Genomic DNA, 15,000 nt, shown 5'->3' on the forward strand with positions numbered 1-15,000 from the left:
CATTAGTCCTTTATAAAGCCCATTGTCACACCTTGCTGGTGAAATATGGCCTGGTGAACCTGATTTAACCTGGCTACAGTATGACCCTACATTGACCCCTACACTCTCAAGCAGTGTGGTGTAGTGACTAGTGACTCATTAACCTGCTATGACTATGACTTGTGCTATGACCCTTTATAACCTCTTTATAACCCCTGCCCTAACTCCTGTCCTGTCCTCAGGCTGGTGTAGGAGGAGGTCAAGCAGAAGTGTAGTGGTGTGTCAAGGACCCAACTATGACCTGACTTAACCTCGCTACGACCCTTTATAACCCCTGTCCTCTACTCCAGGCTGGTGGAGGAGGTCAAGCAGAAGTGTGCGGGGGTTCAGCTGCAGACGGAGGACGTGTACATGGCCACTACCTTCCAGGACTTCATCCAGATGTTCGTCCGGCGGCTGAGGGGAGAGGACCAGGAGGAGGAGGTGGTCATCGACTACGTGAGTAGTCAGAGGAACAGGACTTCTCTCACATCGGCCTACTGCTGATGATGCCTGTCTCAGTGCCGGTGTTTATAAGACAGTTATAAACATGTCATGAGATGCTTATAGAAGACGATGTGATGTGACGTGTGAAGTTGAGGCCGTGACGCGACTGCTGTGGACGTGTTCCCTAGGTAACGAAAGACGTCAACAACATGACTCTGAGGATGCCGTACCAGTGTTTCATCGACGGGAAGTTCGAGGACGCGGAGGACGGCAAGACGTGCAACACCATCAACCCTGCTGACGGCTCGGTCAGTTTATGTGACACACACCGAACACACACACACACACACACACACACACACACACACATACATACACACCGAACACACACACACACACACACACTATATACACACACCGAACACGCACACACACCGAACACACACACACACACACACACACACACACACACACACACACTACGTATATGCACAGTAATTTTCATATCACACGTCGTATCATAGATCAACAGTCAGTCACATGTACACTCACCAACTCACTAACAAGCCCCGGACAATGTGGCGATCGTGATTGGATGTCTCCTTTCCTCCATCAGGTGATCTGTGAGGTGGCCTACTCCTCTGTAGGGGACGTGGACCGGGCGGTGGCAGCAGCCAAAGACGCTTTTGAGACAGGACCCTGGGGACGGATGAACCCCAGAGACAGAGGCAGCATGCTTTACAAGTGAGCACAAAGCCGACAGCGCCTCCTAGAGGGCTGGTGGGGGATCTGCCTTGACTCAATATGGGCTATAGAGTTATAGTGCTGGTGTATTTGCTTGGCTTGCTTTTTGGGGGTCTATGGTTTGGTGTTAGGTCATATTGTTTGTATTGTTTATGTTGTCTAGTATTGTTCTTTTTTGTGAAGCACTTTGCGACATTTGTCGATGTAACAATGTAACTATGATACAAATACATTTGATTGTTTGCTTGAATGTTATCAGGAAACTCTTTTAATAGCCTACACTTTGGTCATAATGGCCATTTTAGAAGACAAAAACCCTCTCTACGACCTCTCTAACCCCCCACCCCACCCCACCTCCCGCCACAGGCTGGCTGACCTTATGGAGGAGCACCAGGAGGAGTTGGCCACCATTGAATCCATTGACTCCGGGGCGGTCTACACCCTGGCCCTCAAGACCCACGTGGGCATGTCCATCCAGACCTTCCGCTACTTTGCCGGCTGGTGCGACAAGATCCAGGTACGACAGCCGCCTCCCGTCAGGTTTCGCCCGCTAGAAAACACACGTCATATCCTGTCCTTACCTCATATCCTGTCTGCTACCACAGGGCAAGACGATACCCATCAACCAGGCCAGGCCCAACCGCAACCTCACCTATACCAGGAGAGAGCCTCTGGGGTAAGAGGTCAAAGGTCACATGGTGGTAGCCTATACCAGCCAGCTATAAAAAAATAAAAATGTACGGAAAATATCTAAATGAACTTTTCTATAGATATCAGTGTTAGTCTCAATATTTAGACTCACTGTATAAAACTGTCCATCCATATGACTCTGGCTCGTGGTTGGTGTGTGTGTGTGTGTGTGTGTGTGTGTGTGACAGTGTGTGTGCCATTGTCATCCCCTGGAACTACCCCCTCATGATGCTGGCGTGGAAGAGTGCCGCCTGCCTGGCAGCTGGAAACACACTGATCCTGAAGCCCGCACAGGTGGGGACCACACACACACACATACACACACACACCTGCATAGTAAGAACTGTGTGGAAGAACTCTTAGAACAATCTTGTTGTCAGAAAATAAATCTTTTTTAACATTTGTTACCAGAGGTAGCTACTGTTTATGTAAATGTAAACTGTATGTAAATGTAAACTGTTTAAAGGGTTCGGGTTAGGGTTAACTACTACACAACTAGCATAACCTTTCTCTAGATTAAAATAGCTTTGCCTGCACTGCATATTGCTGAAGCACACAGCCTCAGATGTCATCCCTGACATTGACTTCAACACACACACGGGGGGGGGGGGGGGGAGGGGGGCAGTCTCATAAAGACAGGTGCAACTTTACCCCAGATCCAGATTGGAATGAGGAAGGGGTGTTTGATACCATTCCTCATTCCATTCATCCATGTTTTGACAACTATGCCGTCAAACTCACTCTCTGGTCCTGTCTGACAGGTAACTCCACTGACGGCGCTGAAGTTTGCTGAGCTGAGCCTGAAGGCTGGTATTCCCAAAGGAGTCGTCAACATCGTCCCTGGCTCAGGTAACAGGGAACAGGGGATTGTGGGAAGGCTAAGGTCCTCCACCAAATTTGGGTAACACTTGAAACGTTTCCTGTTTTAACATTTGAATCTCTTTCTCCCCTCCTAACCTCCACTTTCCCCTTCTTTTCCTCACCTCAACCTGTTATACCCTTCCTCTCTCTCTCTCTCTCTCTCTCTCTCTCTCTCGCTCTCGCTCTCTCTCTCTCCCCCCTCTCTCTTTCCCTCCCTCTATCCCTCTCTCTCCCCCCTCCCACCCTCCCTCCCTCTCTCCCTCTCTCCCCCCCCTCTCTCCCTCCCCCAGGTGGGTTGGTGGGACAGAGGATGTCGGACCATCCAGACGTGCGTAAGCTGGGCTTCACCGGCTCCACCCCCATCGGCAAGCAGATCATGAAGAGGTACAGTAGTAGGGACCCGCCCACTCACGCCTGATTGGCTCACACTTCTGCTGCCCCGACCCGCCCGCTTGCTTCCTGCTCACACCAGCGTGTCATTTCCTGTTGCAGCTGTGCGGTCAGCAACCTGAAGAAGGTGTCTCTGGAGCTGGGAGGGAAGTCCCCGCTCATCATCTTCAGCGACTGTGACATGGACAAAGCTGTGCGCATGGTGAGAGAAGGAGGGAGGGAGAGAGGGAGGGAGAGGGAGGGGGAGGGAGACATTTTTGCCTCCTTTTTCCACCTCCATCTGACCGTCTTTCCTTCCCTCCATCTCTCCCTCTGCAGGGCATGAGTTCTGTTTTCTTCAATAAAGGAGAGAACTGCATCGCTGCCGGACGCCTGTTTGTGGAGGAGTCCATCCACGACGAGTACATCAGGAGAGTGGTGAGTGCACTCAACCACTTGTACACATACCTAGTACGGTACACCTACCTAGTACACCTACCTAGTACGCATACCTAGTACTCATACTAGTACACCTACCTAGTACGCATACCTAGTACACCTACCTAGTACTCATACTAGTAAACCTACGGAGTACACATTCCTCAGGCCAGACAGACAGACAGACAGACAGACAGACAGACAGACACACACACACACACACAGCCACACACAGGGGCAGCAGCAGAGTTTCCTTGTAGGCTAATTCAAGGATGTCCCAAACAAACATCTCTCCCATGTCCTCTACTGTAACATACTCTTTATCCTCCTCCTCTTCCTCCTGTCAGGTGGAGGAGATCAAGAAGATGAAGATCGGGGACCCTCTGGACCGCTCCACGGACCACGGGCCCCAGAACCACAAGGCCCACATGGACAAGCTGGTGGAGTACTGTGAAGTGGGCCTGAAGGAGGGAGCCACCCTGGTGTGTGGGGGTCGCCAAGTGGACCGGCCAGGTAAACACCTGGATAGCAACGAGCTGTTCGAATGACCACTCAGTATACTAATATTATTTATTATTTATTTATCCTTTATTTGTTCAGGGGAGTCCCTTTGAGACCAATGTCTCTTTATGAAGGGTGCCCTGGTTACAAAATATAGACACATCACTATTATTCACATCAAGATTTTTAAAGGACACAATTTACACAGGCAATAAAAATGTTTACAGACAACAATCAATTATAACGAGCACTCCTCCACTGAGGAATCCTTAATCAAGTTCCTAAAATGGCCCAAAGATGTAAGGAAATACTTTATTGGAATAACCTGTGTGAATTCCAGTGGTCTGGGTTTAAGAATGATGAGGATGGTCGGATGTCATTCGGAGCGTGTTACAGAGGGCTTATTCACGTGTCGTTAACTCTTTATAAAGCCATAGTCATGTAAAGTGCCTTATTACTCTATTATTACCATCATTCCTCTAAGCACAATGTTGTTGTTGTTGTTGTTGTTGTTGTCCTCTAGGGTTCTTCATGGAGCCCACACTGTTCACGGATGTGGAGGATCACATGTTCATCGCCAAAGAGGAGTCCTTCGGCCCGGTCATGGTGGTGTCCAAGTTCAAAGACGGGTACGTCTTCTTAGGCTGACAGAGTCCTAGTGTCCTCTATCTGTCTCCCGTGTCAAAACCCATCTTCTTAAACCTGCTTTACTGACTGTGCTTTTGTTTGACTTGTTTATTTTCCTTCTATCTATTCTTGCTCTCTCTCATACTGAGAAAAGCGCTATGCAAAATGAATGCGTTATTCCTATCCTCTCCTTCTTCCCCTCCCTCCCCTCCCCTCCCCTCCCTCCCTCACCCCTCTCCCCCAGTGACGTGGACGGGGTGCTGAGCAGAGCCAACGACACGGAGTTCGGCCTGGCGTCGGGCGTGTTCACGCGGGACATCAACAAGGCCATGTACGTGAGCGAGAGGCTGGACGCCGGCACCGTGTTCGTCAACACGTACAACAAGACGGACGTGGCCTCGCCTTTCGGAGGCTTCAAACAGTCTGGCTTCGGCAAAGACCTGGGTACGTCAGGCGGGGCGGGCGGGGGAGGCGGGGAGGGCGGGGGAGGCGGGGGAAGGGGCCGCGTACTGTAGGAGGTGCTGCAGAAATGTTCAGGGTCTATTCTCTGGGATTAGTTAGGCCAGGTGCTTCTTACGTGCAGTACCAGTCAAAAGTTTGGACACACCGTCTCATTCAATGGTTTGTCTTTATTTTTTTTATTATTTTCTACATTGTAGATTCATATTGAAGACATCAAAACTATGAAGGAACACATATGGGATTATGTAGTAAACAAAAAAGTGTTAAACACACCAGAACATGTTTTATATTTTAGATTCTTCAAGGTAGCCACCTTTTGCTTTGATGACAGCTTTGCACACTCTTGGCAAGGTGTGTCCAAACCTTTGACTGGTACTGTAGATTACACTACAGATTTATATATTTTTTGCAGCATTTGATATTTAGATATCTACCTATTTTAATCTGTATTGACCTCATAGTCCACTTAGAACAGAGTTGACCTGCCGAAAGGAAATGGTCCTGCGAGCTTCGGATAGTCTTGTAAGTCTGACTGAAGCTTCGGATAGTCTTGTAAGTCTGACTGAAGCTTCGGATAGTCTTGTAAGTCTGACTGAAGCTTCGGATAGTCTTGTAAGTCTGACTGAAGCTTCGGATAGTCTTGTAAGTCTGACTTAAGTTGATTGGAGTCGTCTGTTTGACTTGGTTCTCCTTGCTTCTGTTCCGTCCCTTAGGAGAGGATGCTCTCCTGGAATACCTCAAGACCAAAGCAGTGACGATAGAGTACTGAGGAGACCGCAGCTCCTCCTCACAAACTCTTATCCACAACCCATCAGTCCACCAGCCGGAGGGGTCGTCAGGCTCCGTCAGCCTCCGTCAGGCTCCGTCAGGCGCCCGAATCCAGCTCCAGCTTTGCTTACGGCGTGTGTTTGTTTGTGTGTGTGTGTGAGAGTGTGTGTGCATGCGTGCATGAGAGATCTCTGCCACCACCCTCTTGTCAACGTGCCTACAGTTTTTAGCATCTGCTTGGGAACCTGCTTTATGGACACAGGACACGTGGTTTTCCCCAGTTACAAAACGGAAATTGCATTTATCATCAAACCCAGAGGCGGATTTCAGTATTCCTCTCCAGTGCCGTGTGACAGGATGAACCCTCTTGTCGTATTTTGAAGGTTTCTGTTATCCAACTCACCATGAGAGTAAATTTTGCTTTTTTAAAAGCGGAGTGCATCAAACAAATCTTTCCTGCCCTGTAGGAGAGATTTTAAAATCTAATTTAAGAAGTGATCTGAGTCATTTCATTTGGAGTCACAACATTTTAAGCATAATCTTTAATTGTAGTTCAATCATGCAAGTTTGTGTTTTGTCATTTATGCTCAGTAGTCTGGTCCTACGTTTGTACTGAAGACGGTCACAACTCCCTTGGTCAAAATTAGCTTGTTTGTAAATATTTTATAACAAAGGAAAAAAAAAAAAAAGAATAATTTGATATATTTTTGACATTCTATTCCAGTTGAGAAAGTGAGCAGTATGTTACAACACTACATCATGCTTAGTAAAGCACGCTATTCTTTGGGTTTTTACATTTTTAGTAACATAGAACAAAATGAAAAAGATGATTTTAATGAGGTCTGAAATGACAACTACAGTTGAAAGGAGTTTGCCATCTCTTCCACTCTACAAGGCTAGAAGGGTGACGAAATCACAAGGTAAAGAATATCATGTTTTCACTTTGGGTGCCATACTCTGAGGCATAGAAGTCAGGGGAGCAGTGTCAAAACAAAAGGGAATTCTGGTCTCCATGGAGATGTGAGATGATCTTTCTCACTCACACTCGATACACATGGTTTTGTCTTCAAACATAAATGTTGTACAATGATGAATAAACTCCCTGTTCCTTCTTTTGAATCAGCGAAGTGATTGGATGAGATGTCACGGCGGGCAAGCCTGTCCTCCCTACATGTATACAGTATACGCCATTTAGCTGACGCTTTCATCCAAAGCGACTTACATTGCAGTGAGTGCATACATTTCAGTATATGTAAGTGTTGTTAGCGCTATGCTCTACCAACTGAGCCACAGAGGACCACCTTCCTGTCAGTGTTAAAAGGAATCTGTGATTATAGTTTTACAGAAACACTCAGTTCTCAGGGGACTGTCTGCATTGGGGTAATATAGGTAGGTATTATTATAGGTATTATAGGTCAAGTCCTGGCGAGTCATTCAATCACACAACAGTCCAGGATTTCATACATCTTTATTATGAAATATTACAGAACATGTTTTTTTATTTTTTTAAGTTCGACATAGAAAGTTAAACAGAAAAATCTGGGGAAAGCTATTTTCACAGCTCACACTCTTTATACACTGAGCAAAACATGAAGCTGGGACTTTCCAAACCTTTCAGGAGGCAGATACAGGTATCACAGGTTTAGAGGCCACAGATAAGTGAAGCTCCAAATCAATCATTCTTTCAGTCCTCCTTCTACCCGTTCTTCTTCTTCTGACTTAGATTTTATAACACTGCATATATTGATCATCCATCATCTGCTCTTCAGGCCGAAGCAAAGCTTGATCTCTCCTAGGTTTTAGATTATTTAGAAGTCTGTAATTTAATAATATACAGTAAAACAACAAAAATATATATCTGTTGAAGATGAAGTCAGGCCTCGGGGAAAGTCTGTATGGTGCTGCCATTTTGAAATAAAAGACGATGCCATAGTGACATTAACCTTAGAGATGACCTAGGACACAGATCACCAGGGACAACCTAGGATAAACAGATCACCAGGGACAACCTAGGATAAACAGATCACCAGGGACAACCTAGGACACAGATCACCAGGGACAACCTAGGATAAACAGATCACCAGGAACTACTATGAGGCACAGACTCACTCTACAAGCTGGCTAAGGCACTCCAGTCAGTCACTCTCCATTCTGACTCAAATATCACCAAAACACTTTGACCATCCTGTTTCCAGAATCATGATATTTGGCCCATGGCACAAACAAAAACAAGTGTCCCCACTTCGCTGTATGTCTCACCGCATCGGTTCGGTGAACAACAAGGTCCAATGAATGTCCAGGATTGGGTCCAGGGTCGTGAAGGATCATGACTGACTCAGGGTCAGCATTGTTTCGCTCATAGAGGTTATGAAAAGGCCTTGGGAGAGGGAGAGCTGATCCCACGTCAGTCCATAAGGTGCAGAGATGCCCAAAGCACGTCCATCTATACACTGTTACTGTCCCAGCAGTCTTATAGAAGGCCCACAGGGGCCTAATCCTCCTGCTTCTCCAGAACCTGGATGTTGGCCTTCCTCTTCCTCCGGCTGTTGCCGGGCAGTTTGAGGCTGTCCTCCGTGACCTCGCTCTTCACCTCCGAGTCGGAGTCTGAGTCGTCGACCTGCGATGACTCTCCTTCTGAGTCGCTGTCTGAATCACTGAGTTCAACCACCGACACATCCTAAGAGACAGAGAGTGTGATAGGGATGGGAGGAGGGAGGGAGGAGAGAGACGGAGGGGAGGGAGGGAGGGAGAGGGAGGGATGGAAGAGAGAGAGGGAGAGGGAGGGAAGAGAGAGATATGGAAGAGAGAGGGAGAGAAGAGAGAGACATGTCATTACTGATTGGAACAATCTTGTCTCTCAGTTGTGGCATTATTCACCTCACTTTTCCCATCTCTGAAAGGCAACCAGACTAGACTCACCATCTCTATGACCTTCTCTGCATCCTTCACGCACTCAATGTCGTAGTGGCCCTCGGGAGACTGCTCTATCTGCAGCTTCAGCTTCTCATTGGCCTGGGCCATCTGGGGCAGGAAGCTCTGCAGCCTGTCCAGCACTGACACAACACAACATGAGTGTACACACACACACACACACACACACACACACACACACACACACACACACACACACACACACACACACACACACTCACACTCACACTCACACTCACACTCCACACACTCACACTCACACTCACACTCACACTCACACTCACACTCACGCAGACAGAGCAACATGTTGAACTCACCACTACTTCTCGGGATCCTCTGTGTCTGCAAAGGACCCTTGGGCTTGAGGAGTAGCTTGTTATGGAGACCTATTAGGACAACAAATCACACTGTGCGTAAATATCCCCATCACTGATAGCCAACCAATGATAGTATGCATGTAGGCAGTGTAGGTGGCTAGCCAACGTTAGCTAGCAGGCTCCTCAACCAAATACAACTCCTCGTGAAGAGAAAGCAGTAGACAGCGAGAACAAACCTCCTCCGTTGCCACACGAGAGCAGGTCTTGTGAGCTTGTTTTCGTGTTACTCAACTCCAATTCCATTTTCGCCGTTCTGCGAGTGTTCTTCCTACAACATGTGTTATTGCTACTGCCGCTTGTCGCTCCACATCCGGGGTCTAAGGTCGAAAAATGACGAGCATGAACCAAGTCAAGAGGGCCTCAACCTCCATGTCGGCGCAGCGCCCCCTACTGGCTGGACGTGCCAGTCTCCAAACCCAAAAACATCGCCAGAAGAATGATTACTTGATTTAACGCAGTGTACACATACACAGTAGACTGTGTTGCGTAACTACACACTACAATTCGAGGACAGCATGTTCTTTTTTTGTAACAAAAGGGTACACAGCTAAATCACACAATCTAATCAGAATTGTCAGGAGGATGATGAGATGTTACTGAGATGATTCAATGTTTATAGAACTTGTTGTGTGTGTGTGTGTGTGTGTGTGTGTGTGTGTAATAATCCCAGGCATTGTTTTTAGAGCTACTGACTGGTCTGGCTACATGTTTAGAGAGCACCCGTCAAGAAATTCCTGGGCAGCTGCCAGATGGACACGGTGTGCCCTGCGCCTGCGCGCTCCCGTGAAGATATCCGTGTGGCGCTGTGGCACTCCGGCGGTGACGCGACGGGCTGGCTGTCAAGGAAGAAACGCATCGCTGCTTCTCAGCGAAATAACATCAATTTAGCTCCTGGGACGGACTGGGTTTATTTGCTGTGCCTCCCTTTTGTGCGGGTAAGGCGTTTTACTTGTTGGTCGAGGTCATTTGTGTCCGCCGCCCAGCTAGTGTTGAGGATGCTATCCGCCGTAGCTAAGTAGTCTCAGCTGTGTTTATCATAGCAGCTAGCTGCGAACTGCTTGTCAGGGAAAAAAAACATTTTGTAACAACCGAAAAACAGCAGGCTTTTTAATCCGAATAAACACCAGTCAACTTCGCTGGTTCTCACTTCCTCGACAGTTTAGACCATGAAGTTGCGTCATTACGAAACACGCTTAATTAATTCTCCTGTATAGTTTATTTTAAACATACATTTTCCATGGATTTAATTATTCTTCTTTTTTTTTTTCCATGATCGTAGTCTAGATATTATTGCTAATATGTGCATATCATCCAACCAGACAATATTCCATACCCTAGGGCTTAAGTACTAGTCTATATATTGTGTGGAAGCTGTTCATGCCTTGTGTGAAGCTCCAGTCCAGGGTTCTTCTTACGGGACAAATGTTGGAAGAGGTAAAGGATTTGCCCTAGGGGGAGAATGTAAATATTTGTGTTTGTGCTAGCCTGCATGACCAGGAGAAAGCATCTACAAAGGCTAATCTACTGTGTTGATCTCTGTCTTTCTTTTTTCTTAAGCCAAACACCACAGGGCTGATTTTCAAACACGCCTGTCTAGCCTGCTCGGCCTGCCACCTTTCACACTGCCCCAGCTCGGATGAACGGAGATGCGACATCGAGGGCTCAGCGAGCATCATGAACGTCCACACACTGGGGGACTCCCTGGGCCCTAGCCTGGCGGTGCGTATGAGTGGAGCCAGCGGAGGAGGCTGGAGCGGTCTCTCCCTGAAGCCGGTGCCCACCGGGCGAATCCCTTCCCTGTTCCAGACCATGGTTCCTACCGGCTACACCAAGCTCCAGGAGGAGCGCCTCGCCCTGGCCGACCTGGGGGCCAAGCCTGAGGGGGGGGGGCAGCACCAGAACGGCTACAGGCCGGACCCCCCGCACCTGGAGGGGCGGAGACACTCTGACCGGACGGCACGGACGTCCGTCAGCCTGTCGGACTGCGGAGACGGCGGCCGCTACGCTGAGACGGAGCCCATGCTCCCTGAGGGCCGGCTCTCGGGAGACGAGGCGGACGAGGAGGAGGAGGAAGGGGAAGGGCAGAGGCCCCCCATGAGGAATATGCCCAAGGAGTCGCCCCTGGCCATGGCGCTGCAGATCGTGGTGCCTTTCCTGTTGGCTGGGTTTGGCACGGTGTCGGCAGGAATGGTGCTGGACATAGTACAGGTGAGGCATTCACTGGACATGGTACAGGTGAGACTTTCACTGGGGTCACTCTGGACATAGTACAGGTGAGACTTTCACTGGGGTCACTCTGGACATGGTACAGGTGAGACTTTCACTGGGGTCACTCTGGACATGGTACAGGTGAGGCTTTCACTGGGGTCACTCTGGACATGGTACAGGTGAGGCTTTCACTGGGGTCACTCTGGACATAGCTTAGTTTCGGTGGGAGTTGGGTTTGATTCAAGTGTGACTGTCAGTGGATTTGGTTTTGTTTACTCAGGATTCAATATGCCATGTCGTCAATTCACGTCTATTGATTTGTTGATACAAGGATTCTGCATAGCCACTAAGCAAATACATTTACCCCTTGACCGTTAAGCTGAATGGCTCTTATCCTTATCTGGCTTGCTTCATCTTGATAGGAACGTTTGAATTTGAAGTCAAAATGTGAATATTTTGAATTGAGCGTGAAAGCCTTTCTGTACTAGATAGCAGAATATGACAAAGATTCCTCTCCACTAAGCCCTCTCCTCTCTCTTCTCCGTCAAGCACTGGGATGCCTTTCAGTACATCACAGAGATTTTCATCCTGGTGCCGGCTCTGCTGGGCCTGAAGGGAAATCTGGAGATGACCCTCGCTTCCAGACTCTCCACGGCGGTGAGAGAAATACCCACACCTACCTACCTACTTACCTACCTACCTACTTACCTACCTACTTACCTACCTACCTACTTACTTACCTACCTACCTACCTACCTACCCACCTACATACTTACCCACGTACCTACCTACCTACCTACCTACCTACTTACTTACCCACCTACCTACTTACTTACCCACCTACCTACTTACTTACCCACCTACGTACCTACCTACCAACCTTTTTACTGCTGTACACACACTTGCAAACCGTCAACAAAGTGAAAGTCTCTCACATGTCTCTCTCTCTACACATGTTTGTATGTAGCACACTGTTCTGCATGCTTACACTCCAGTTAGAGAGACGGGTCTGTAGAGATGAGGCCTGAGCCCCAAAAAAAGGCAGAATTCTAGAAAACGGTTGAGAGAGAGAGAGACAGACAGACAGACAGACAGAAATGAGGCAGGTCTTGCTGTTGTCCTCTGTTTTGTGTGTTTGCGTTGATGTCAATTGCGCTCCGTAAGAGAAGTTTCACACAGAGTTTGTTATTGACTGATCTACTCTTGGCCAGGTGCAGGCGAAGAGAGCATGACAGAGCCGAGGCACATTAGTGAGTTGGGAATGTTTATATAAAAAAAATCAGCCTTCAAACACCAATTCAGTCACAGAAACAGCGAGAGAATGTAAAAAACGAAATTATTTGAGATATTTCTGCAGATAATAAGTCCATTTTATTTATATATATACACTCACCGGCCACAGTGTACATATATATCTATATATATATATACACACACACTCACCGGTACACTTGTTCAACTGTTCGTTAACGCAAATATCTAATCAGCCAATCCCATGGCAGCCACTCAATGCATTTAGGCATGGAGACATGGTCAAGACGACCTGCTGAAGTTTAAACACACTGTGTGTGTGTGTCTATATATATATAGATAACATATAGATAATATATAGATATAGATAACATATAGATCATATATAGATAATATATAGATAACATATAGATATAGACAACATATAGATAATATATAGATATAGATAACATATAGATAATATATACATATAGATAACATATAGATATAGATAACATATAGATATAGATAATATATACATATAGATAACATATAGATAATATATAGATATAGACAACATATAGATAATATATAGATATAGATAACATATAGATAACATATAGATAATATATACATATAGATAACATATAGATAATATATAGATATAGATAACATATAGATAACATATAGATAACATATAGATAACATATAGATATAGATAACATATAGATATAGATAACATATAGATATAGATAACATATAGATATAGATAACATGTAGATAACATATAGATAATATATATATATAGATAACAGATATAGACAGCATATAGATATAGATAACAGATATAGATAGCATATAGATAATATATAGATATAGATAACATATAGATATAGATAACATGCACACCAGCACCTGCTCAACTAAATGTTATCACTGATTAGAACAGAGGGAGAGAGAGCAGCAGGCGCTAACCCCAGCCCTAACCCCAGCCCTAACCCCAGCCCTAACCCCAGCTCTAACCCCAGCTCTAACCCCAGCTCTACCCCCAGCCCTAACCCCAGCCCTAACCCCAGCCCTAACCCCAGCCCTAACCCCAGCTCTAACCCCAGCTCTAACCCCAGCTCTACCCCCAGCCCTAACCCCAGCCCTAACCCCAGCCCCCAGCTTGGCCCGGCCCAGCTAAAAAATCCCCCCCCCAGCACCCCCCCCCCCTCTCTTTTCCCCCACCACAGGGCTCTGTTTGTCAACTAGGCCTTTTTTTTAGAGGAAACCAGATGGCTTCCTGCCCCAGATTCTTTAGTTATGATGTGGTTTAATGTTGGCACGATGTTGGTGTTGTGACTGTCAGCGGAATCTGAATGGCACAGACACATGTCGTCCTGGCTGGCTGTGTGGATGGGACGGGCGAAGAAGGGTAGTGAGGTTAACCGTGCTTCTACGCGGGGCGGAGGGGTGAGGTGGGGGTGGGGGGGGCAGACTGTTGTGGGCCGGCGTGCCGGTGGTTGTCCTGCCTGGGCTTGTTAGGCTGTACGCCTGTGTCAGTATCACACAACCCCTCCCAACATGTCATTACATCGCGTGACGTCTCCTCTTTGTTAGGTGGAATGAAAAAGAAGAAAAAAAGCAGGGGGGACGGGACATTATGTACTTTTCCAGAGGAGAGGTCTAAAGGACCGCTGAGTTGGCCTGGACCTTACCCCCCCCAGAGGACACACTAATCCCTCTCTCACACAGCTCTGCAGGCCGGGAGCCCCGGCTGCACCTTTGGCTGTGTTCGAGGTATGAGGGCTGTAGTGACTGTGTGGAGTTGTGAATGTAGAGTGAAGCCTGTTGAGTTGTGTCTGCTCCACTCCCGGCTGGGACAGTGTTGAATAGGCCAGCCCCTCCCACCCCCCCACCCCACCCCCCCCACCCTCCTCCCCACAACTCAGATCTGAGAGCTGGAACAGGAGTTCTGAGAGGAATGGGTACAGCAGTCTGGTTCTGTCTCTCTGGTTGTGTGTTGGTTGCAGCCTGTGTCTCTCTCTCTCTCTTTGTCTCTCTCTGTGTTCACAGAGGGAGGGAGATAATGTTCATCATTAGAGGGGAGGGGGATAATGTTCATCATTAGAGGGGAGGGGGATAATGTTCATCATTAGAGGGGAGGTGACAATGTTCATCATTAGAGGGGAGGTGATAATGTTCATCATTAGAGGGGAGGAGGATAATGTTCACCATTAGAGGGGAGGGGGATAATGTGCATCATTATAGGGGAGGAGATAATGTTCATCATTAGAGGGGAGGAGGATAATGTTCATCATTAGAGGGGAGGAGATAATGTTCATCA

The 15,000-nt window shown here is 47.3% G+C and overlaps 3 protein-coding genes across 5 annotated transcripts in view; 2 read left to right on the plus strand and 1 right to left on the minus strand.

Annotated features, from left to right (window-relative positions):
• The window catches only part of aldh1l2 (aldehyde dehydrogenase 1 family, member L2), a 15,959-nt gene extending 8,915 nt beyond the window's left edge, over positions 1-7,044 (plus strand). For both annotated transcript variants that reach the window (XM_083692327.1, XM_083692328.1), the window contains 14 exons: positions 330-477; positions 654-773; positions 1,082-1,209; positions 1,576-1,726; positions 1,815-1,885; positions 2,088-2,193; positions 2,661-2,748; positions 3,051-3,144; positions 3,253-3,352; positions 3,469-3,567; positions 3,915-4,080; positions 4,592-4,697; positions 4,940-5,139; positions 5,871-7,044. In XM_083692327.1, the coding sequence (XP_083548453.1) occupies positions 330-477; positions 654-773; positions 1,082-1,209; positions 1,576-1,726; positions 1,815-1,885; positions 2,088-2,193; positions 2,661-2,748; positions 3,051-3,144; positions 3,253-3,352; positions 3,469-3,567; positions 3,915-4,080; positions 4,592-4,697; positions 4,940-5,139; positions 5,871-5,926 (1,633 nt within the window). In that variant the 3' untranslated portion in view covers positions 5,927-7,044. The remainder of the gene's footprint in view (positions 1-329; positions 478-653; positions 774-1,081; positions 1,210-1,575; positions 1,727-1,814; positions 1,886-2,087; positions 2,194-2,660; positions 2,749-3,050; positions 3,145-3,252; positions 3,353-3,468; positions 3,568-3,914; positions 4,081-4,591; positions 4,698-4,939; positions 5,140-5,870) is intronic.
• A 332-nt stretch (positions 7,045-7,376) lies between these two features.
• Positions 7,377-9,535, minus strand: nopchap1 (NOP protein chaperone 1). Of its 2 annotated transcripts, XR_014554811.1 has the most exons (5): positions 9,410-9,535; positions 9,174-9,242; positions 8,845-8,978; positions 7,963-8,602; positions 7,377-7,880 (listed from the first exon to the last, which is right to left on the minus strand). XR_014554811.1 is itself a non-coding variant. In XM_083691960.1 (4 exons), the coding sequence occupies exons 1-4, from the start codon at positions 9,474-9,476 to the stop codon at positions 8,417-8,419; spliced, it is 456 nt and encodes a 151-aa protein (XP_083548086.1). In that variant the 5' UTR covers positions 9,477-9,535; the 3' UTR covers positions 7,377-8,416. The 2 variants fall into 2 exon arrangements, 1 of the variants encoding a protein (XP_083548086.1); XM_083691960.1 differs by having other exon boundaries at positions 7,377-8,602.
• A 1,015-nt stretch (positions 9,536-10,550) lies between these two features.
• slc41a2b (solute carrier family 41 member 2b) overlaps positions 10,551-15,000 on the plus strand; it is a 26,363-nt gene continuing 21,913 nt past the window's right edge. Inside the window, 3 exon segments of the mRNA XM_083692334.1 lie at positions 10,551-10,667; positions 10,791-11,441; positions 11,991-12,098. Of these exon segments, the coding sequence (XP_083548460.1) occupies positions 10,611-10,667; positions 10,791-11,441; positions 11,991-12,098 (816 nt within the window). The 5' untranslated portion in view covers positions 10,551-10,610.

The sequence above is a fragment of the Argentina silus genome (genome assembly GCF_951799395.1).
Source record: "Argentina silus genome assembly, chromosome: 20".
In the NCBI taxonomy this organism is placed as follows: Eukaryota; Metazoa; Chordata; class Actinopteri; order Argentiniformes; family Argentinidae; genus Argentina; species Argentina silus.

Excerpts from the sequence above, each read along its gene's own strand:
- nopchap1 (XM_083691960.1), bottom strand. The coding sequence starts at position 9,476 with ATGGAATTGGAGTTGAGTAACACGAAAACAAGCTCACAAGACCTGCTC. Across the intron at positions 9,243-9,409 it reads CTCGTGTGGCAACGGAGGAG|GTCTCCATAACAAGCTACTC; the intron begins GTTTGTTCTCGC and ends TTGTCCTAATAG. Across the intron at positions 8,603-8,844 it reads CAGAGAAGGTCATAGAGATG|GATGTGTCGGTGGTTGAACT; the intron begins GTGAGTCTAGTC and ends TCTGTCTCTTAG.